At 39.1% G+C, this 21344-nt stretch overlaps 3 protein-coding genes, 2 long non-coding RNA genes and 2 other non-coding genes across 9 annotated transcripts in view; 2 read left to right on the top strand and 5 right to left on the bottom strand.

The window, feature by feature from the left end:
• Positions 1–2621, top strand: part of dclk1a (doublecortin-like kinase 1a) — a 48317-nt gene extending 45696 nt beyond the window's left edge. For both annotated transcript variants that reach the window (XM_018692355.2, XM_018692356.2), the window contains one exon: positions 164–2621. In XM_018692355.2, coding sequence (XP_018547871.1) covers positions 164–221 — 58 coding nt within the window. In that variant the 3' untranslated portion in view covers positions 222–2621. The remainder of the gene's footprint in view (positions 1–163) is intronic.
• Positions 2622–2944: 323 nt separating this feature from the next.
• Positions 2945–8458, top strand: LOC108893263 (uncharacterized). The gene is made up of 5 exons (XR_001962634.2): positions 2945–3123; positions 4446–4500; positions 5132–5210; positions 5863–5924; positions 6724–8458. It is a non-coding gene; the product is annotated as an uncharacterized LOC108893263 (long non-coding RNA).
• Positions 6197–9091, bottom strand: LOC127143695 (uncharacterized). Its single transcript, XR_007815284.1, has 3 exons — positions 8824–9091; positions 8466–8504; positions 6197–6741 (listed from the first exon to the last, which is right to left on the bottom strand). It is a non-coding gene; the product is annotated as an uncharacterized LOC127143695 (long non-coding RNA).
• Positions 9092–10169: 1078 nt separating this feature from the next.
• sumf2 (sulfatase modifying factor 2) lies at positions 10170–13843 on the bottom strand. 2 transcript variants are annotated; one of them, XM_018690971.2, is made up of 9 exons: positions 13602–13843; positions 13354–13501; positions 13149–13263; positions 12476–12520; positions 12219–12369; positions 12005–12060; positions 10961–11045; positions 10667–10808; positions 10170–10574 (listed from the first exon to the last, which is right to left on the bottom strand). In XM_018690971.2, exons 1-9 carry the CDS (start codon positions 13654–13656, stop codon positions 10472–10474), a joined length of 900 nt encoding a protein of 299 aa, XP_018546487.1. In that variant the 5' UTR covers positions 13657–13843; the 3' UTR covers positions 10170–10471. The 2 variants fall into 2 exon arrangements, with proteins under 2 accessions (XP_018546487.1, XP_018546488.1); XM_018690972.2 differs by having other exon boundaries at positions 13354–13498.
• A 613-nt stretch (positions 13844–14456) lies between these two features.
• On the bottom strand, positions 14457–21143 carry cct6a (chaperonin containing TCP1, subunit 6A (zeta 1)). The gene is made up of 13 exons (XM_018691783.2): positions 20902–21143; positions 20170–20233; positions 19442–19576; positions 19154–19327; positions 18951–19054; positions 18554–18824; positions 17433–17515; positions 16477–16573; positions 16208–16355; positions 15553–15686; positions 15262–15364; positions 14942–15014; positions 14457–14838 (listed from the first exon to the last, which is right to left on the bottom strand). The coding sequence occupies exons 1-13, from the start codon at positions 21036–21038 to the stop codon at positions 14766–14768; spliced, it is 1596 nt and encodes a 531-aa protein (XP_018547299.1). The 5' UTR covers positions 21039–21143; the 3' UTR covers positions 14457–14765.
• LOC127143736 (small nucleolar RNA SNORA22) lies at positions 15810–15946 on the bottom strand. Its single transcript, XR_007815344.1, has one exon. It is a non-coding gene; the product is annotated as a small nucleolar RNA SNORA22 (small nucleolar RNA).
• Positions 17618–17754, bottom strand: LOC127143735 (small nucleolar RNA SNORA22). The gene has a single exon (XR_007815343.1). It is a non-coding gene; the product is annotated as a small nucleolar RNA SNORA22 (small nucleolar RNA).
• Positions 21144–21344: the final 201 nt, after the last annotated feature.

Genomic DNA, 21344 nt, shown 5'->3' with positions numbered 1-21344 from the left:
TTTTGTTAATCCCTCTTCTCACTATCAGATCAAATATCAGTTACTAACTCAGTGAACACATGCAAGGCTCTCCTGGTCCTTCATACTGGATTATCCTCTGCGCCACTGGATCCCTGCATCACAGGATCTAATCACTGTGTTCTCCTGTTCCTCCCTCACTCAGGCCACCCCTCTTGATAAGGAGGGGCAGGTTCTCAGACGAGGATGCCACCCGGATGTGAAGCCACTGCCTTTGCAGACGATGCCGACGGCAACAACAGTAACAACATCAACAACAGAAACACTACGGGCGGAGCCTCCCTGTTGCCTCCCTGGCCTGCCCACGGCCCCTCCCTCTCTGACCCCTGACACTTGCTCTGACCCTTCCCCAAGCCCCAGCCTCCCATCTGACTCTGATGACATCTCCATCAGCTCAGCCAGCACCGTCTGCTCCCCCAACTCGCCCTTCTAGAGAGGAGGCGGAGGGGAGGAGGGGGAGGAGGAGGATAAGGTGTGCAGAGGAGGAAGAAGAGGAATCAAGGAGAAGGAAATCCTCATCCAGCTCCTCCCTCTATGTGGAGGAGGAGGAAGAGGAGACGTCAGCTTCCCCACATTCTCTCATCTAAGGCTGGGGGTGAATAGGGGAAAACTGTGGAGGGAAAAACAAAAAAAAATCAGAGAGAACTTTTACCTTCCCTGAATCCATCTTTCCAAACCCAGGGGGAGAGATTGATCAGGGGACAGAAGAAAAAGATGGCAGAGAGAGACTTCAGGAGGCAACAAGAAACAGGGATCGCGAGGAAGAGGGAAAAGGCAGAATGAGGTGAAAGACTTTTGTTTATTTATTTTTAACGTTCTCTCATCTGAGCACATGTTACAGGGCTCAAGGAGCGAGAAAGGGCGACAACATATTGTTTACCCTTCAGTGATGATCCGGGCTCAACATGGAAACTTCCTTATGATGGAGCAGCTCTACAAGGCAATATGAGAATATGGACCAATGTTCATGTTTTATTGAACCTTATTTATCCATTCTTTATTCACTGCATTTTTTGATATGTATTTCCCTTTTTCCATAAAGGATAAGGATTTTGTTGACTTGTCCTATAGAGCTTGGTGGAATGAAAATAATGGAAAAGTGTTTAGATGTAGAGCTCAGTTGTGAAGTAGGCGACCGTAGACTTGATGAACAGCGTAATGTTGGAAAATGAGAGGTGAAGTTTGTACAGAAGAGACTTTTTCTTACAAAATGTGTTAAAAACAGTGTTGATAATGACAGAAACAGATCAAAGACAGCACTTGTGCTATAATTCTGTGCTACACACAGTATTGGCGTTGCCTTCCTGTAATGTTGGATTGCAGTATTACAGTTTACATTTTACACTGCTATTAAGATAATAATGGTGCATTGGATCACTCCTTGTAATTTTGTTAACTGCTACATTCATGACATTTTAATACACAAATTCAGCAGCATTTGGGTGCTTGTGTAGCAAACTCAACTTTTGAACCATTTTTCCTCAATGCACACATTTTCACAATCGTCCTGTATTCATATTAATTTTGTTTTGTGACACTCATGTACACATATGAAGCCTTGTTTACATTTTTTTTTGCCCAAAACTAAAGGCATATTTCATCCACATATTATGTGGAATATTATTCCAGCAGTAAAGGAAAGTGTAGTTGTTGCAACCCCGGTTGTACCACGTGTATGGGTTTGGAGAAATGTTTCAGATAGTAAATGTACACATTGAACAGTTTTATGAGGGCTGCCTATTTGCACAAAGTACTGCAGTTTAAGTGCAGTCAAACAGGTCTGAGAGAAAGTCAGTACAGATGCCAGAGAACCAGCAGCACTCTTAGAAAGCAGTACAGTTACAAGGATTTATTTCAGCTCTGTACAACCTCATTCATGGCTTCATTTATTCAGATGAAAGCATGACAGACATACAGTAGCCTATTCTTATAAAAAAAACAAAAAAACAAAACAGTTTAGTGATGAAGTATTGTTTATATGTTATGTAAATAACATAATTTTATTTATTTTGATAGTTCACAATACAGTATATTTCTTTACTAGTAGTAAGTCTATGAAAACTGTTTAAAAAAATCTATCATACATGTGTGTCAGCAAAGAAAAAAAGTATCTAGAGGAGATCATCACAGTTGTTTGGAAGAGGTACATTTTGACCTGACCACTTAGATGAGTCTACAGACAAGACACCAGGAATGATGTCACTTCCTCTGCACAAGCAACCAGTAAAGGGATTTCCAGTAACTGATGTGAGATTTAAAAAAAGAGAGAGGAGAAGCCAGGGAAACAGAGAGGAATGTAGAGCGAGTTCAGTTTTTCGCAGATGATCTCCCTGCAGTCGTCACACTTCTGTCTGTGAGTTCCTGTATTTATTCCCATCATCACACATATACAGTAATGTGCCGCCATATTGACCAAATCAGTATGAATTTGTTGTGCTGTTGAAATACACCCTCTCCAGCACATGGGCACATGTGGTTTACCAAAGTGCTCTCACAGCTGCACCACAGTATTACAATCTGTTGCAATACCAATACCTGTACCTCTGTTCAACAATGGTCTATCAATAATAATAGTAATAATTAAAATATGTTTCAAAAACAAATTGTCCTGTCTTTTGTAGAGTTATAGTATGATATCATATGTTGAAGTCCAGAATACAATCCCTGTGGCAATGGACCTCCAAAGATCCCAAAGTGGCTGAATTATTTACACATTCAAACACATGCACACCATCCCACTAATCTTATAAAACAGCTAAAGCTTCTCTCTCTCTGATGTATTTTAAGACCAATCAGAAGCGGTTGCTAGGTGGACCAGAATCGGCCAGCCAATCAGCGTTTTTCTGCCAATGTTAGTTGACGTACGTCGTCATTGACTCCGACGTGTCTTGTCATTGGCTACGAACACCTGGGAGGAGCGCAGAGAGGCGGAGACACAAAGTCGGGGAAAGCAGATTTAAACCAAGTCTGAGACGTTGCCTCTGTTTGCCAGTACTGTGCCAAAACGTCGTTACCGAGGAGGTCTGGATGCTAAAACAAACTCTGGAGCTGCTTTTTTGTTGAACAAGAGTGAGACTAGACGCAGGACACACCTGCGGCGTGAAGGTAAGGCAAACAGTTAGCGGCTAGCGATAGCATTAATGTTATCCGCAAGCGTGGGCATTATCAGCGAGCGTTAGCATTAGCATTAGCATTTGCATTAGCATTAGCATTGGCATTACCTTGACCTTGCAATGATATATTTTAATTCCATTGTCAGTCGTTTGTATCCCATGGGTAAGAGTGTTTGTGTTTCTGTGACTGAGGCGTCCCTGACACGAGTTATGGGCACCTAACGTGGTCGAATAAGACAATGGGCCCTTAATAATCTCTGTAAATCCTTGTTTGTTTTTGTTTGCACTTTACCAAAATTTTGCGTGTCCTTGTCATTTTGTGTTCCATCCTGGTTATTTTAACTCCGTTTATGGTGATTTATGATGTCGTCGTCACTAGTTTGTGGCTATTTGTGGTCATTATATCAATTTGCGTCTCTACCTGGCTGTTTTACACCTGGGCGTTTGCATTAGCTTCGAGCATTAGCAAAAGCCTTATCTTTTTTTTCTTTTTGTCTTCGTTTTTCAAATGCGTGGGTTAAAGTGTGTTTGTGTTTCTGTGACTAAAGCGTCCCTGATAAGAGTTATGGAGGGTGGTACCTGTTTAATTTATTTATGTTTATCTGTTTGCAACTCTGTTTGCATCTCTGTACAATTACTTTGCAGACATTTCACTGCTTCTTTGTTATTTTATGCTCCATCTTGGTCATTTTGAGTCAGTTTATGGCGGATTATCATGTCGATGTGATCATTTTGTGTCTGTTTGTTGTGGTATTGTATCGTTTTGCATCTCTAGCTGGCTTTTTTACATCTACCTATGCTTCATCATCTTCTTCCTTGTGGCCATTTTCTGTTTGATTGCGGCAGTTATGTATCTCATTGTGATAATTTTATGCCTCAGTTTTTTCCCTCTTTGTTGTTTTGTGTCTTTGTAGCTTTGTAGTAGTTATCTGTCCATAGCCATCCATTGAAACTGTGTTGTGTATATTTATTGATTAGAAATTTGTTTGTGGTGACTTGAGACTTAATTGAGCTCAGTTTTGTGTTAAATAAATACTAGATTTTAATTCTGTGCTCTTCCAGTTTTAGTCACAACTTTAGGTCACAATGTAGGAGCTGAGATTACTGTTAGAAGTTTTTATAAAAACAATTTTAAAAGTTGCTAGTTTTAGTAACATAACTAATTTATTCATCTCAAAACTCAAAAGTGTCAAGGATGTCGAGGTTCTAATGTTTAGTTTTCAGTGTTGTATTCTTTTACACTGTTCAGGTTTTGGAGGTGATCTTTATTAATGAGGTTATTTGTTTTTCAAATGTTATACTTGTGTTTTCTAGGTTTACTCAGCTGCTGCAGTCTGGACAGAAACACCAGCTCTCACCTTACAAACAGGTATGTGTCCTAAAGATTTTCCCAGTCTGAAAAAAAGTATAGAACATACACATAGTGAACCATAGAACAATTCTCACCAAAAAAAAAAACCACTGTTGCACTATGTTCACTTGCCTTCTTTGCAGTAACTTTACATTGGTCATACTGCTGCCTGTGGTGATTTTTCAAATGCTGGTACACTGAGATGACAGGAGACTGATAGGCACACAGAGAGCCGGTAGAGACAGACACAGCCGATTAAAACTATACAGGTCTTTTTCTCTTCTTCAATCGAGTATTTTGCAGCTTCATAATACCAGCGGCACTAATTTTCCCATGGTGTGCTGCTGCTACAAAATATGTATAGTGGAAACACTGCAAACAAAGTTGGCACCATGGTCACAGGTCAGTTATCTCTTGGCAGCCCGTTGACACTGTCAGCTGCTTCTAACTCATATCACCAGCAGTTTCAGCTTTAGCTGTGTCCATTGTCAGCACGCAGGGCACGCCGGTAGAATGTGACACCGGAGTGGAGAGAATCGAAGCAACTCACACACTTCTTGTTATATGTGACAGTTAAACAGTTGATGAGGAATAAGTCATAGTGTATTGATCATTTTCTTTTATATGTTTCTCTTTTGATTTCCTCCAGGTGTCACCATTTCATCCACGATTACAGTGTGTCTTGGTACAGTGAAGAAGATCTTTGAAACCAGGACTGAATCTTCCAGGTAATTCACAAACGGCTTTACATCAACCGTCCAACACAGAGCACTGACATTAAATTCTATATCTTTAGTAATTGTTCTGAAGTCAGAATAGTTCACTCATTATTAAAGTTTATTTACATAGTTCATGAATGTACAGTTTGAAGAAAACAAAGAATTTAAGCTGTGTCCCTTTCTCTCCCTCTGTGTCTCTATTCCTCGCTCTTTCTCATTAATACAGTAAATCATAAAAATGTGAAGAAATTATTATGTCACAGTCGTTTGCTTTATTTTGGCGTTTATCAACCAAATTTATTTAAAATTTTAACTGACTTTGGAGAAACAAACGTTTCCACCCTCTGCTGTGAGCTGGTGGAGTCAGTTCTCCAGTCAGAGCAGCTTCTTCTGTCTTTGTGTGGAAAGCAAATTTAACGCTTAGACTAGTTCTGATTAGTCCAGAACCAGTTAGTTCACACTCACTCACTTTGTAGATTTAGTGTCTTTTACTTCTCTATCTTTTAATAGTTTGAAGTCCAATACCCAGAAACACCCCGTGCTTTTATTTTGATGTGTTAAAAGTCACATCTTTATATTAATAGAATAGAATAGGCTTTATTGTCACTGTACAGTTAAATACCACGAAATTGTGGGTGTAATGTTGTGTTTTTCTCCATAGGATTCAAACTTCAACCATTAAATCACTGAGAGAAGAGACAGATGTGAGGACGTTTCCAGAAGGTCAGTTTATTCTTTTCAGTCTGACTCTGCCATTATATCAGCTGCAGTTTAACACTTTAAAATTTTAACCTCTTGTCTGGAACAAATAGCAATAAACTAAAGTTGCTGTAACTTATAAGTTTTAATTAGTATTAATTTGTATTATTCAACAGTGTAGCTGCAAAAATAAAAATATTTAGAACCATATATATGTATGTATGTCTCTCTCTATCTCTCTCTCTCTCCCCCTATATATATATAATTAACAAACCTTTAAATATAGGTCTAAAAAGTTAAAACATTAGAAATGACATTTTTCTGATAAAAAATAAAATTATTTGTATAACATCAGTTATAAAAACAAGAAATGTAACTCAAAAGTTTAGGAAGAAACTTAATGATTTTATTCCAGACAACATTTAACAAATCACAGCAAAGATGATATTTGACCGCAAAGATGACATTTGACCACAAGGAAACACTTGTTAGAGCTGGTTAGGGTTAATGATGTTATGAGCACATTTAAAAAAAAAAAGATGAACATGTCTACTAACCATCTTTGTGATCATTTAACTGCTTGTGATACGATCATTAATTAAATTGCTGTATCATAAGTAGTTCAATGTTCTCACAGGTGTTTAATAAAGATATATTAGTCTTTGGAAAATGTGCCCATGACTACATTACAGATGGTAGAAAAAAACAAAATGTTTTTACTTGAACAACAGGAAACAACACTGTTTACAGCAGTTAGATGGTGGAGGTCTTTTATCTAATTAATAGCTTCATAACACTTCTTTTCTTTCATCCAAATCCTCAGGTCTTCAGCTGCTGTCATCTTCTCCAGCAGAGACAAGAACATGTGTTAATCACAGAAACTGATCAATTAATCTGTTTCTTCTTACTTAATTACAATAATTTAAACTTAACTTTTCTCAGTAACACATTGTGTATGTTTTTATGATTATCATAGTCACAATGATGATTAGAAATAGTCCTGAAATTTTATATAAATTAATAACCTATTGTAATGATTACAGTTATCTCTCAAATTTCACAGAGACAGATAAACATAAACCATGCAATAAATACAACAAAATAAAACTGTCTACTGCACAGACATTACAGAAGTTTCTGACGCCTTACTTTACAATGACATGTGGCTTAAGACAAAGGTAGTGTCTTAAAGCAGTCATTTTGGCATTTTGCTATTTCAAACAGTGCAATATCAGTACTCAGATCCAGTCTATTACTGTGTTCATGGTCCTGTTTATTTATATCACGCTATTTCCTATTTCTGCTGCTGCAACACTGAATTTCCCCACTGTAGGACTAATAAAAGATTATATTACCAGTCTGTTTAATATTGTATAAAAGTGAATATTTTTAGCCAGATGTTAGGAGTACTATGACATTTTAACACCTAACTATACTATGACATTGTTTTTACATTCATGATATTTTGTAAAAATATTCACTTTGTAAATTTCCCCATTGTGGGACTAATAAAGGATTATCTTTTACTGTGTAATGCATTTGGTTTTTGGCACCTTAGATACTGTGACATTTTCACCTTATTGTTAGATTGCTATTACTTGTGCATCACTTTTACTGATTACTTTTACTATAAATTTTTCACTACAAAAATGACCCGCTGCCTGTCGCAGACATCAAAAATTGTGGTGTCAACTTTGTCAAAGAATTCACTCAAAACCTGTCCAAATCCACTTGAAATAACATAAAACATGCCCCTGACTAAGTTTTACATACCCCTGAGTAATTTTTAGGTGATAAATCTAGACCTGAAATTTTGACCTTTTTTCACTCCAAACGATGACCCGCCGCCTGTCGCAGACATCAAAAATTGTGGTGTCAACTTTGTCAAAGAATTCACTCAAAACCTGTCCAAATCCACTTGAAATAACATAAAACATGCCCCTGAGTAGTTTTTAGGTGATAAATCTAGACCTGAAATTTTGACCTTTTTTCACTCCAAACGATGACCCGCCGCCTGTCGCAGACATCAAAAATTGTGGTGTCAACTTTGTCAAAGAATTCACTCAAAACCTGTCCAAATCCACTTGAAATAACATAAAACATGCCCCTGAGTAGTTTTTAGGTGATAAATCTAGACCTGAAATTTTGACCTTTTTTCACTCCAAACGATGACCCGCCGCCTGTCGCAGACATCAAAAATTGTGGTGTCAACTTTGTCAAAGAATTCACTCAAAACCTGTCCAAATCCACTTGAAATGTTGTGATGTGTTCTATCTGTATTTGCTGCTGGAAACGTAATTTCCCCGAGGTAGTCATCCCAAAGGGATCAATAAAGTCTAAGTCTAAGTCTAATTTACTTTTAATACAGATTATTAATACATTACTACATTATTATTTTGTTTCAGATTATTTCTATTAGTACATTGTTGGTACTTGAGTTACATGGTTTTTGTTTAGCTCTGTGACATTTGAGAGACAGTTCAAGTATCTCTGTCTTTCATAATTATATTTTTATAACTTTATAAATTGTTTGTTGAGATGAGGTTTCAGAAATATAATTCCTACCTTCACTATTGGTGGATCCTGTTGTTTCTGTGAATTCAGCTGAAACACACAGAACATTTGTTTAAAACCAGGTTTTTCCAAACACAACATTAATCAAAAATAACTACTACTAACAAGGCATAACTGGTCATTATCTTTCCAATACTTTACAGTAACAGTCATTTTATCCTTAAATTCCTCCTTTTCTTTCCACTGTTCATACATGAAATATGAATATATAAATAAACTTCATTAATGGGTTTAGTCTATTTTTGGACAAATAATGAACTATTCAGACTGAAGATCAAATACTGAACATAAACAGTTTAATGTCAGTACTCTGTGTTGGACAGTTAATGTAAAGCTGTTTGTGAATTACCTGGAGGCCTCTGTCCTCTCTCTCATCTTTGACAAGGTCTCTGATTGTGGATGATGTCATGGAGGAAGTGGTGACACCTGGAGGAAATCACAGAGAAACATACAAAGGAAAATGATCAATACACTACTACCTATTCCTCAACAACAGTTTAACCATGAAAACACAGATAAATATTCAACATTACAGCTGAACCAGAATATTTGATGGTTTTATACGCCTTACTATAATATGATATTTTTAGATATTTTTTATCCTTACTATATTATGACATTTTCTTATTATCGTGTGACATTTATAAATGTAAATAAATAAAAACGACGACAAAAATGACCAGCGTGGAACACAAAGTTAAAAACAGATGCAAAATGTCGGTAAAGTGACTGTAAACAAATACAACAGGAATTTAAACAGATTATTAAGAGCTCGTTGTGTTTTCACCCGTCCACACTGGGGGTCCACAACTCATATCAGGGACGCCTTAGTCACGGAAACAGAAACACAATCTTATCCACGCGATAAAATCGTCTGAGAATGGAAATGAGGTCAAACGATGTCTTTAAATACAAGGCTAATGCTAACGCTCGCCGCTAACGCAAATACTAACGCTAACCGCTAGCTAGTTCGCTCCTTAGCCTTACCTTTGCGCCAAGTATATTCAGCGTCCACTCATGTTTGGCAAAAAGCCGCTTCAAAGCTTGTTTTAGCATCCAGGCTTCTTCGGTAATCTGGTTTTCTCACAGTACTGACAAACCGAGGTAATGGTTGACACGACGGTTTTAATCTGTTTTCCAATTTCCGTTTCTCTGCCTGTCTGCGCTCCGCCCGGAGGGTGATGACCAATGACAACACACGCAAGCCAACAACGGCAGAAAAAACACCAATTGGTCGTAGCAACCGTCCCTGATTGCTCCTCTAATGCATCCGGAGAAGGTAGGATACCGATAAGGTTTAATACATCCATGAGAATCAAAAGAAATAGTTATTATTCGAGAAGTGCTACCACAAGCTCTCAAAATGCCTGTTGTTTGCGTTTCCGGTTGCTCGGTTGAGGAGGCTTTTATCGACTACAGACTACAGTTATTGTTAAAAAGGGAGAAAATACAAGAAATTGACTGAAAACGTCATCAAGACACGGTCAACAAAGACACAGATGATGCAGAGGCCTTGTTGGATCCACCCAGAGCTATACAATTTAGCCCGGACCTTAATGAAATTGAATCAAATTGTACAATTTCACACTGTTTTGTTTCTTGCAAATAAAGCACCAATACTTTTGTTGTATTTAATCTTTACAATAAACATCTGATTGCCAAAAAAAAGATTAATGAAAAACAGTGAGAAGAAACTTTTTTCATCATTATTTATTTATTGTTATTATGTATTAGTATGTTTGTGACTATTCTTTATCAAATTCACTTTAAAAAAATCTATGTTCTCCATGGGAGAAATACAGTACAGTTCTTCCTGTCACCATCATTATTCATTAACAGTCATTGTTAGTCATTAATCATTCATTGGTCCCTTACTTTTTTTGTTCTTTGTCAACTTGAAAGTCATTAGATCATTAATAACACCTGGATCAAATTAACACCTGCTTCAAATGAATGTAATTGTCCTTCACTTAATATTTTTGACTTCCTGGTTGCTGCTACAGTTCTATTTTGTCATTTTTCTTCCCTTGTTTCTGTCCAGTGTTGGCAGCACACCTGAACCCCAGGTTATCAGAGGCAGAGTCAGGAGTGTTGCCCATCCTGTAAGACACACACAATCACAATCATCAGGACTGCTGCTCCATGGGGTCAGAATCTGAAAACACAGTGGGTTTTGGGTTTGAATTACCCACCTGGTCGTGACTCGAGCCTTATGATTGGCTGAACCGTCCACTGTGTCGATCCAAGAGGCACCACGCAGCACATACATTGGCTGTGCTGCAGGAAAGGGTGTGGAAGTCCATTCCCACGTGTTTCCCATCATGTCATACAGTCCTGAAATGAGCATCAACTCTGTTCTTATGATAGTAATAAGCACACGTCGATAATAAATTTCTGTAACATCTTTTTCAGTCTACTGCTTTCAACTAAAGACATCTCTGTCACAATGTAGAACTTCTAATATCATATCATCTCATTAATGTTACCATAGCTGTTCTGGGGAGGAAATGCAGTAACAGGAGAGATGCCATGGTATCCATCTTCCGCAGTGTCTCCATCTGGAAATGATCCCTAAAAAATACAGAAGAAATACCAGTTAGTTATTACGCAGTATGTTTTTTTTTTTTCATTTAATTTTTTCACATGAACAATATCTAACATTGGTCACTGATTTGGGCTAGGGGTGGAGCTCCATATTAAAACTGAGCCACATTCTGAATCTGCTTATCAAATCAGAATTTTTCAAACTCCTAATCAAATCTTTTTTGAGAGGTTTGTTTACTGGGGAATGAAGACATCTGTTAGTTATGATAAATGTGTTGATTTTATTTCACTCAGTGCAGTAACAAAACAAATTTTGACTGTTTTGTGTAGCAAAAGAAACTAGCTTCTTCATGTCAGAAACACCATTGGTCATTTTAATTGTTATTTAGGGACCAATTAGCAGACAAGCACAACACTGACACTAACAGAAGCTACAGTAGTTAACTATAAAACCTAAACCATGCTCATTATACTGTGTTGATTGGTTGTCAGGCTTTAATTGCATTATTCTGTGCCTGCCCTGTGACAGTAATTAAGCCTGTCCTGACTGCTGTGAGGTCAAATGGCATTTGCTCCTCACCGGGGGACAGTGCTTGCAGCTGTCAACATCAATTTTTTTTGCCATTGTTTGTAGTGTTAGAGAGAGGGGCAGAAGAGAATAACCAAACTGAAATGCGATGAAAGATTTGATAAGGCTGGATCTTATTGAAATTGGGTGGGAACCAGATCCAAAATTACACTGGCTACCAGAGCCCATCCCTAATTTTGACTGCATTGTGGTCTATTTAAGAGCAACACATAATTACCTTTAGGGATGGGTACAACAAACCCTAATCCATTTTGCACCCAATTTTGTATATATAGCCTAAGAAATTAGAACAATTTTCACTTTAAATAAACATATCAGTGAATCTAGTCAGAGCATCCTATGAGGACTTAATACTGTGCTAATGCTAATGCCATATTCATTACTGTAGTCAGTTGACCTGCCACAAGTTGGTTCTGTTGGCCTGGAACTTGTTTCCCCACGGATAAGACCGACCTGAAACACAAGAGGCCGGGAATAGAGCGTTGATTTAAAATAAAACATAGTACGGACTCTATTTAATGGATGTCAGTCAAGAGTAGAAACAAACAAACAGTCAAATCATAATGGAGGTGCATACAGTGTACTAACACTCCAGTATATAAACTTTGTACCTTGCAGCCCCCCACGCGCAGCCCACTCCCACTCCTCCTCAGTAGGCAGTCTCTTGCCCTTCCACCGGCAGAAGGCCTGAGCATCGTTCCAGCTCACCTGAACCACTGGGAAGTCCAGGCGCTCCCGAATGCCTGAACCTGGTCCTGCAGGCTGAAGAGCAGCGAGTCAAAGGGGTAAAAGGCAGGTGATGGAAGCACGGTTGAAGAGTAAAGAAAATGGTGGAAAAAAAATAGAAATTCAAGAAAAAAGACCTCACCTGTCTCCAAAACACCCTCTCTACAGGCAACCACCAAGGAGCAGACTGGATAGGAAACAATGAGTTACAGTTGAGTTTTTTTTATTAGTTTTGGAAAAACATTGGAGGTCTATATGGCACAGAGAAATATACTTTAACAGGCTCTGGGTGCACAGACATATATCTTTTCATGTGATTTAATGACAAAGAAAAATACAAAATCTAGCTATGAGTGGGTGTACATCAACGCAGAAAGAATTATGTAGCAGATGCAGTTCTTTTAACACACACTGCTCAGAGATTATGGGTTCAAAGGTATATGGACAGATACACATGAATTCAACCCATGGACATCACCAGAAGCTTTGTATTTTCCCTGGAGATGTGCTCACAGGCCTTCACTGTGGCCATCTTCAGCTATTTGTTGTTGTGGGGTCTTTCTGCCACAACAGTATGTGTGGTGTTGGACAGTGTGAGTTAAAAGCTTTATATCTCACACACAATTCTTTCAATATTAATGTAAACCTTCTCAAATTAAAGCTGGGACTTGGCACTTTAATGAAGTACCCACAAATGTTATTTCAAATGGAATGTGCTCAAACACAGCGCCTGAATTACTAAAAATGTGTAACTGTCCAAATACTTACAGTCTGGACTATATGCTGTGTATTTCTAACATAAACCATCACAGTACCTCAATTTTCTGTGTGACTTTGCTTTTCAGCTCCTCAGACACAAAGTCTTGAAACACAAAGCTCCAACCAAAAGCCTCAGCTTCAGTTTTGTACTTCTGTGCTCTCACAAAGTCTCTGCAGTAAATGAAGGCAAAGTCAGTGACTTCTAAGAATTAATTTTAACATTTTAATCCACCTTAATGTAATTTCTGTCAATTTTATTACCTGAAATCAGCATTTGTGACAGGATATTGGTCTATTTTAAAAGGTCCCACTTCCAACTCCTTAGTGTGGGACTCTCCATCTCTCCCATCAGCTGCACTGGTTCCCATTAACATCTTTCCTCCTGGTATATCCAACATCTCACCTGCTGCTGTGAATCAGAGACAAAGTTGTCCAGATCATACTAATAAAAAATAAATATAATTTACATTTAATAAAAATCACAGAAATTAAAATGAGTGAGTTCCTACCTGCCACTGCCAGCAAAGACACAACAGACACCCAGGACACTACTTTAACGTTCATTTTTTGACGCGCTTGTTTGAGCTAACAATCATTTGACACAGCGCATTCAGACACAGAAAACAGGCTACACATATATATTTAAGAGATAACCAACAGCTGGACTTCTCAAACTTCAATTTGACGAGTATATTCTTCTTTTTCCGTCGGACAAATTTCGCGGTAGGAACGGAGACAGTGCAACGATAAACAGGTTCCGTGTAAAAATAGAAGGTTCCGCTTTACATTGAACTCTATATCGTAAGAAGTTGACATTTTAGCAAATGCAATCACCAGGGCAGATTCTACTGTAGTAGAACATGCTGAATAAGGCCAAATGAACATTCAGGCTATAGTTTTTATATTCAAGTGTTCAAAGGTAATTATTAAAAAATGTACTTATCCAGAGGTGTCATTAAAAATCTATTATTGGACTTTTATTGTAGATGCATTGGAGTATGAGAATTGCATTTTAATGTTAGCTGGTTCAGCTAAGCTTTGATAACCATATCCATTATCTATTTTATGAGTTTATACTGCAAGTGTTTTATCTATAACTTTATCTGCAAACTACAGCTCTTATTTTTAGTGGAGTAAAGAAGTAAATATTTTGCTCTGAAATGTAGTAAGTAGCACAAAATGGAGACACTCAGGTACCAGACAAAATGTATCTCTGTAAATGCAAAGTTTCATCCTACCACTGGCTGTGTTGCTGTTACTAGAGTTTAATCTACATGTTTACATTCTTAAGTTGTTGTTGTGTTTTTTTTTTTTTTGTTTGTTTTTTCTTCCATTCACTCCTCACAGAGAAAAACAACCAACTCTTTCAAGAGCCAAGAAAACCTTTAATGGGTAGAAACATAACTGAGTGGCAGAGGTCAGTGCTTTTAACAAAATCTCATAAATAAACCAATCAGAGGGAGGCATTGACAAATCCATGAAAAAAAAAACCCATGACTAGCATAACAATGATTTCTGACGGACACTGTGATGGATACCGCAGTGTTTACAGCAGGCTGTCCATCAGACTGGGGAGCTTCAGAGTGCCAAGAGCGGGAACACGTTGACTGAACCATCAGGTAAACAACTATCCCTGTGAGTATGATAACAGCTGCAGCTGCTTCACTTGACCTTTAACCTCTGAGAGAAGACATTCCAGCTCGCATGATCTCATCCACCAACAAAATGTTGCTGGCAATCACCGTGCTGTAAAGAAAAGAGGAAACGTATTGATGAGGAGACAATAAATCAGGAAAATATTAAATATTCCACTGGTTTTGTGAAGTTCAGAAATGCAGGAGAATCTCACCATGAATGGAGAAGCTGTTTCTTGACGCTGTAATTATCCCATACACCTGCTTCTCCTGCCACCATGGGTTCTCCTGAAAAACAACAGAATTTACATTAACAAGGCTGTGACATAAGAGAAACACACCTGAAAAAAGGATTACTGACAGTTCAGCCTTTTGACAATTTATTGCTGTTTCTGATCTCTTTGCTCTGTTCTCAACTTAAACGTAATTTCATAGATGTAATAGTCTTATATTACTGTGATGTACCGTAGGAGTCCTGAAACATTAAAGCAAAGATAATTTTTTATTAACGGTGTATAAACACTATGGTTCTGACCTGTGCTGAGGTCCACTCCAACGAGCTGACCAGACTCTTTGTACTCCGTCTGCAGCTTCAGCAGAGTCTCCTGTGGGTCATAGCCAGAGTTCTGGGCCAAAACCTACAAAGGAAGATACATAACTGAAATCAGCAGGTTGATACAGTATAAATACTAACAAATCAGTTTTTCAATTTTTTCTGTCTAAAGATGGGGACCAGAGATGATATCAGTGGTATAGCAGAGAAGCAAGGGTTCTATATAACACGAGGTAAGGAAACAGGAAAGGAAGGAAAATAGAAATCCCTCACCTTGGGGATGACGAGGAGAGCATCTGCAAATGCTTGGACTCCCAGTTGGGCTCTGCCTTTCACATTGGGCTTGTGTTTTACCAGAGCGTCTGCCACAGCCACCTCAAATGCACCTGCACCGGACACAACACTACCTGAAGAGACAAAGATGAAAAAAGGATACTCAGAAAAATACAAGTGTAATTGCATCGACTAAATAAAGCAAGAACAGTATGTTTAAAGCAAAATGAGTCACTGGTTAAAAGAAACATTGGGGAGTTTGTCCTGATCAGCTGAATACATGTAGGAGAGACTGAAACTCTCCTAATGCAGAGGTAAAGACCAGAGTCACTGTAGCACAGACATCAGAGACCAGGGAGAGCCATGTTAGCATCCCTGGGTGTTCGCTGTGCAAATGAGACTGAATTAATTTTTACCAAAGAGGAAGTAACAGACTAACTGATCAAGAGAATCAAGAGAAGCAGAATATAGAGAAATGGCTGGAGCTAGTGTGCACAAGAAGTTGTGTTCTGGTAATGAATTTGAAAATCTGAAAAGACTTTACAGTGTCTTTAGACAAACAAATTTATGTACAGGAGAAAAACAAGAAAATGGACCACTCTCTTCTCAATTACACTGAATTAGAACAAACAAAAACTGTTCATTAATGTCTTACCATCTTCAATGGCGTTCTTCACTGCCCGCAGACCATCCCTTACAGCATCTTTAATTTGCGTAAGGGTGTGTTTGTTGGGTCCCTTCACCAGCAGGGTAACTGAGCGAGGGTTCCCACACTTCTCGATGAATGTGTACTTCTCCTCTCCCTGCAAACAGGAGTGGGGACAATGAACAGCTCCACCTCAACAGCGTAAAATAAATAAAATACACAACAGATACTGTGAACACAGGGCAAAAAAAAGACAGTCCACTCAGATAAATACTCACCAGTGTGTGTTCATAAACCAACCCAGCATGTCCCAAGCACTCAAGTGTGAGGTCATCAACTGAGTTCATGGCAATGCCACCGCAAGCGAGGGTGAGCCTGTCAGGGGAACAATACATTGTATGTATAATTCAAGTCTGTTATTTATGGTGGAAAAACATCAGGCTGCTGCTCCCAAACTAGAGCAGGTGTAATACAGCAAAAGTATCCAACATAATACTGGGTTTATATGACAAACCCCAACAATTTTAGCATCTCTCTGATAATAACAAAGGAGATATAGAAGTGAATGACTGACAGATTGTACTGAACAATAAAAATGTACAATGTCCATGCTGTGTCTAGAAACAACGATGATAAAGCATTTTGTTACATTACTCAAACTTTCCTGAAACACTGCTCTTAGAGCTGAAATATAGTAACACTTAACAGCACCCCCTCCTCCCACAAGCTGAACAGAAACCTTCCACAAACTGAGTTGAAACCAATCCGCAAACAACACAATACGTGCAATTGTGAGGCAGTGAGTTTCCTCGTTGTCAGTCACGTAACAAGTTTATTTCTCACTGAGCATTGTGTTATGATTTGGCACCCACACACTGGTCACGATTTAGGAGCACAACCATCTAATGCCCGTGTTTGACAGGCTGAAGGGCGCTCCCTTGTGGCTTAGCAAAAACAAAAAATGTTAATGAAGCAGGAGCTTTTTGATTCATTTATGGTGCACTCAGGAATCACCATAAGAGATTAACAACTGTCATTGCTGTGTCACCATAGTATACTGGTACACCTCTGGGCACATCATAGGCATCTTTTATTAAGCTTTTTCCTTTTTGTAAAAAATGTAGTAAATTCTGCTCTTACACAGGTGCCCACCCCCCAAAAAACAGTGACCACAACATTTCCATCGTACAGAAAAGGCTACTTGTATTTCTAGTAGGGAAAGGATCTTTATTACCTCTCCATGTTCCTCCTCTTTGCCCTGCGCAGGGCTACAATGCCTTCCTTGGCGAGGGCATCCAGGGAGAACGGGTCAATACCCTACATAACAGAGAAAACACATCAAAGAAAAGAACAAGCTTCCATTTATCATGTTCAATTCAAGAAATAATTCACTGTGTATTTGTGTTTCAGATATGTCAAGTTTATTCTGATCCGCTGAATACATATAGGAGAGGAGTGGGCTCTCCCAATGCAGAGGTACAGATCAGATTTACTGTAGCACAGATACAAAAGACCAGGGGGAGCCACATTAGCATCCTTGGGTGTTCACTGTGCAGGACTAATCATCAAATGTTTAGTATTCATATAGAAACTGTTTTAAATTATATGTAAATGGAAGTGCAACTTGGTCAAAAGAATTACTGACTTGATTTAAAACAGGTTTAAAATGTCAGTTTGAATTTACTTTTATCCAACTGGTGTACGTTATATAGCCTCAGCTATTAGAAACCCAACAAAGTCAAGACAAAAAGTGATTCAGAGAAAGACTAACCCACAGCAAATTCTCTTGGGATAATACTGTCTCAATACTATCTATGATGTTTAAAGCTTTATTAAGAAGTATTTCTGTGTAACGCTGAAGTGTTGCCAGATTTGCAGATCCTTCTGAGAAGCAGAGTTAAAGTTAACACCTGACAATCCAAAAAGATTTTTTAGAACTCAACCAAACCCAAATGAAACTAAAATGAATTCTTGATTCCTATGGGATGCCTTTGTTGCTCCATTTCTGTTGGATGTGAATGATAATTTGAGGTGTTTCCTTTCTAAGACATTAGCCAAAATAACTCTAGAACCTCTAGACAGCATCATTTGAGCACCATAAAGGTGTGAAAACTGACTGAAACTCTGACTGCTTAACTATGGAAAGACCTGTGCTGCTTAAATAAAATAGCTCCACCATATTTAGAAATCATTCACCATTTTACACTGACTTTATATTGGCTGTTTTTTAAAGAACATTTTGAAATTTGTAAAGGAGCTCCTGTGTGAACTACTCCCAGTATGGAGGGAAGGAACTACAGTGAACATGCCCTGCAGTTAAAATAATTATACTGCATTAATCCTTCTCAAGCATACCTTCTGGTTAATGACGACAAAACCCTTCTCCCCATTGGGACAGACTTTGTTCTTCAGGGCGATGATCTTCTGCACACGATCCTCAATGAACTTCCTTTCTGCAGCCACAAGCTTCTCCCTCTCCTCTGCGCTCTTGTAGAAGAAGCCAGAGTTGACCTCCGTCTTCTCATACTCCAAGGAGACGTTGCAGGTCAGCACATAGGCGTCCTCCACCCTCTTCTTCATGTCTGGGTGTCGGGCACCATGGTCCAACACCAAACCTCTGATCAGCCTGAGAGAGAGGGGGGAAAAAACTACCCTTAGATGACTGGGACCCCTGTACACTCCTGCACCACTATCAGTATTTATCAGTAATGGGACAAACTGCCTCTTGCTCCAAGTCTGTCTTAAAACTCACTGTGTATCGCAGTCGGTCTTATGCTTCATCTCCATGATTTCCACCATGTACAGATCAATGGGTTCATTGGGTTTAGCAATGGCCAGCACAGCATCTACTACAGCCTGCGGAAGGGCAAATCAGTCATCAGTCATCTTTCTTTGATGCTGTGGCTCAAATGCCCCCAGCTCTCATATGTTGAGCTCCATCACCTCATGTCTTACCTCAGTGAGCAGATCCGCCAGCTCTGTGTGGACCTTAGTCCTGAGGGAGGTGCGTGCGACGTTGATGAGGGTCTCTCTGTCCATTTCCCGTGTCACCTTCACCTCTTCCAGAACAGCCAAGGCTTTGTCTTTTGCCGCCTCAAAGCCCTCAGCAATGATTCGTGGATGGAGACCCTGCAGCAAGAGATCAAATGGAAGTTGTAGAATAAATATGTTCCCAGTTCATAAATCAAATTAGTTATTAAAATTAGGTTGTTTTTTTTTTTAAAGCCTCTCTTTTTCTTGTACCTCTGATACGTAGAGGTCAGCCTGCTTCAGCAGTTCACCAATGATGAGGACATTGGAGGTTGTTCCGTCTCCTGTGATGTCATCTTGTGCCGTGGCAACCTTTGCAATCAGTGATGCTGTCGGGTGCTGAATTTGCTGAAAAGGGAAAAATAGGGACAACTTTCAAAACACAGTATAACATCATAAGAAAAGCTGCCATTATAATGGTTCTGCAAAACCCCTAAGCTATTAATAAGATGCAATGATGATGATTGTCAATGATGCTCATATGGTTTAGCAATAAAAGTAGCAAAGACATACTTTTGTTATCTTTCTTTGACAAATATATAACATGCTATTCTATGAAAATGACTTAAAAGAAGCCATATTAAAAATAAAATGTTTTCCAAACACGAGCAGCAAAGGTTATACACATTCTGAAGTCTGAAAAATCCTAATTTCAATGTATGAATTATTAATTACTAGACAGTCTTGAATACTCTGTGCTATAAACACATCTCAGTCAGCACCAAATAAAGAACTGTAGTTTGACTCTTAGCCCTATTACATAATTAGTTAATAATACATCAGTTTATTACAGTTCATTTTGATTTGCCAACCATACTGACACAAGCTTAAATGGCATCCACACACACAGACACACACATTAGGGGTGTGGTCACTGTGTATCAATGAAGAAAGCAACACTCTAAGAAGGAGAGATGTACAGAATAATTTCACTTCCTTACCATCTCGTGTAACAAGACGTTGCCATCTTTGGTCAGCTTTATGTCTCCTGCACCAGACACCAGCCTGTGGATCAGACATACAGGAGAAGGGTCTAAGTTTACTAGACAGAATAAAGACTGGTTCACTGCAGCCTCATGTCAGCTAATGTACTGGTGGTCAACGGTTGGTCAGCAGAAGTAAACGGTCATGTCTGATCCATAAATGTCAGTTTACTGTGATTTCTAACTTACAGAGGGAGAGTGAGTGTGAGCTTTTAGCTATCTAAACTTCCTGTAATAATTCACCTGGCGCTGAATTGAGCAGCGATTAACATTAACCGGTGATTAAGTTACCAATTTGCTCGTTAACTCTACAGTTTATCGTAAATTAGCTGAATCCTAACCGAGATTCATTCTGATGATTTTAGCCTTAGCATCACCTGCTAACCGGCTGATGCTAACGTTAGCTTTAGTGACTGTCAAAGCGGATCATGACGATGACTGGGCAGGGCAACGTGCGCCGGGAAAATCCGTTATCCGTTTAGCAACTGGAGGCCTCAGCTAACTGGAAGTGTGATTTAGCACTTTGTGGCCTGAGATGACAAGGTAGTAAACAGGGATGGGCTCTCTGATTTTCAAATAAATGCATAACCAAGGGGCGACGGAATAACTACAATGCTACCGGTGAGTTTAAGCTAACGCTAGCTGCTATCAGTTAGCATAGCACGCGTGCTGCACAAAGGCTGCACTCACATTTTCATGGTCCCCTTCGGTCCCAGGTTACTTCTCAGCACATCCTGAAGCCCCCGGGCGGCACTGATGTTAACCGCCAGGGCCGCCTGGGCCCTGGCCACCTCGGCTTTTGGATTCAGAGCTTTCACGGCAGCCATGGCGAAGCAGCACAGCCAGCGAAGTAAAAGTAAAAAGTACCGCCGGTTGAGAGTCCGCACTGCTCAGGCTCGGACGCTCTCGAAAGGAGGGTCGGTTTCCAGAAGGCTCCAACACGTGTTCTCGTGCTGCCTTTAAGTAACGCGTCTGGGCTCGGACATTCCGTTTTTAGTAAAACTTCCAGCTCCCCACACACATTAACGCAAAATTAACAGTGAGTGATGATCGGTCTTTGAACATAGGATTATTTCGGCGGGTTGCTATAATTTGGCCTTTTTTTTTTACCATTAGGACGGTTTCTACCTACG

Source organism: Lates calcarifer, linkage group LG20, assembly GCF_001640805.2.
Source record: "Lates calcarifer isolate ASB-BC8 linkage group LG20, TLL_Latcal_v3, whole genome shotgun sequence".
Taxonomy (NCBI): domain Eukaryota; kingdom Metazoa; phylum Chordata; class Actinopteri; family Centropomidae; genus Lates; species Lates calcarifer.
This window is presented reverse-complemented; position numbering and strand designations above follow the sequence as displayed.

Bases quoted from the DNA above. Each gene is read 5' to 3' on its own strand.
- sumf2 (XM_018690971.2), bottom strand. From the start codon at position 13,656: ATGAACGTTAAAGTAGTGTCCTGGGTGTCTGTTGTGTCTTTGCTGGCA. The intron at 13,502-13,601 runs GTAGGAACTCAC...TCTGATTCACAG, and splicing joins GTCTTTGCTGGCAGTGGCAG to CAGCAGGTGAGATGTTGGAT. The intron at 12,370-12,475 runs GTGAGGTCTTTT...GCTGCTCTTCAG, and splicing joins AGAGGGTGTTTTGGAGACAG to CCTGCAGGACCAGGTTCAGG.
- cct6a (XM_018691783.2), bottom strand. From the start codon at position 21,038: ATGGCTGCCGTGAAAGCTCTGAATCCAAAAGCCGAGGTGGCCAGGGCC. The intron at 15,687-16,207 runs GTAAGACATTAA...TTGTCTCTTCAG, and splicing joins GAAGAACGCCATTGAAGATG to GTAGTGTTGTGTCCGGTGCA. The intron at 15,015-15,261 runs GTCAGAACCATA...GTTGTTTTTCAG, and splicing joins TGGAGTGGACCTCAGCACAG to GAGAACCCATGGTGGCAGGA.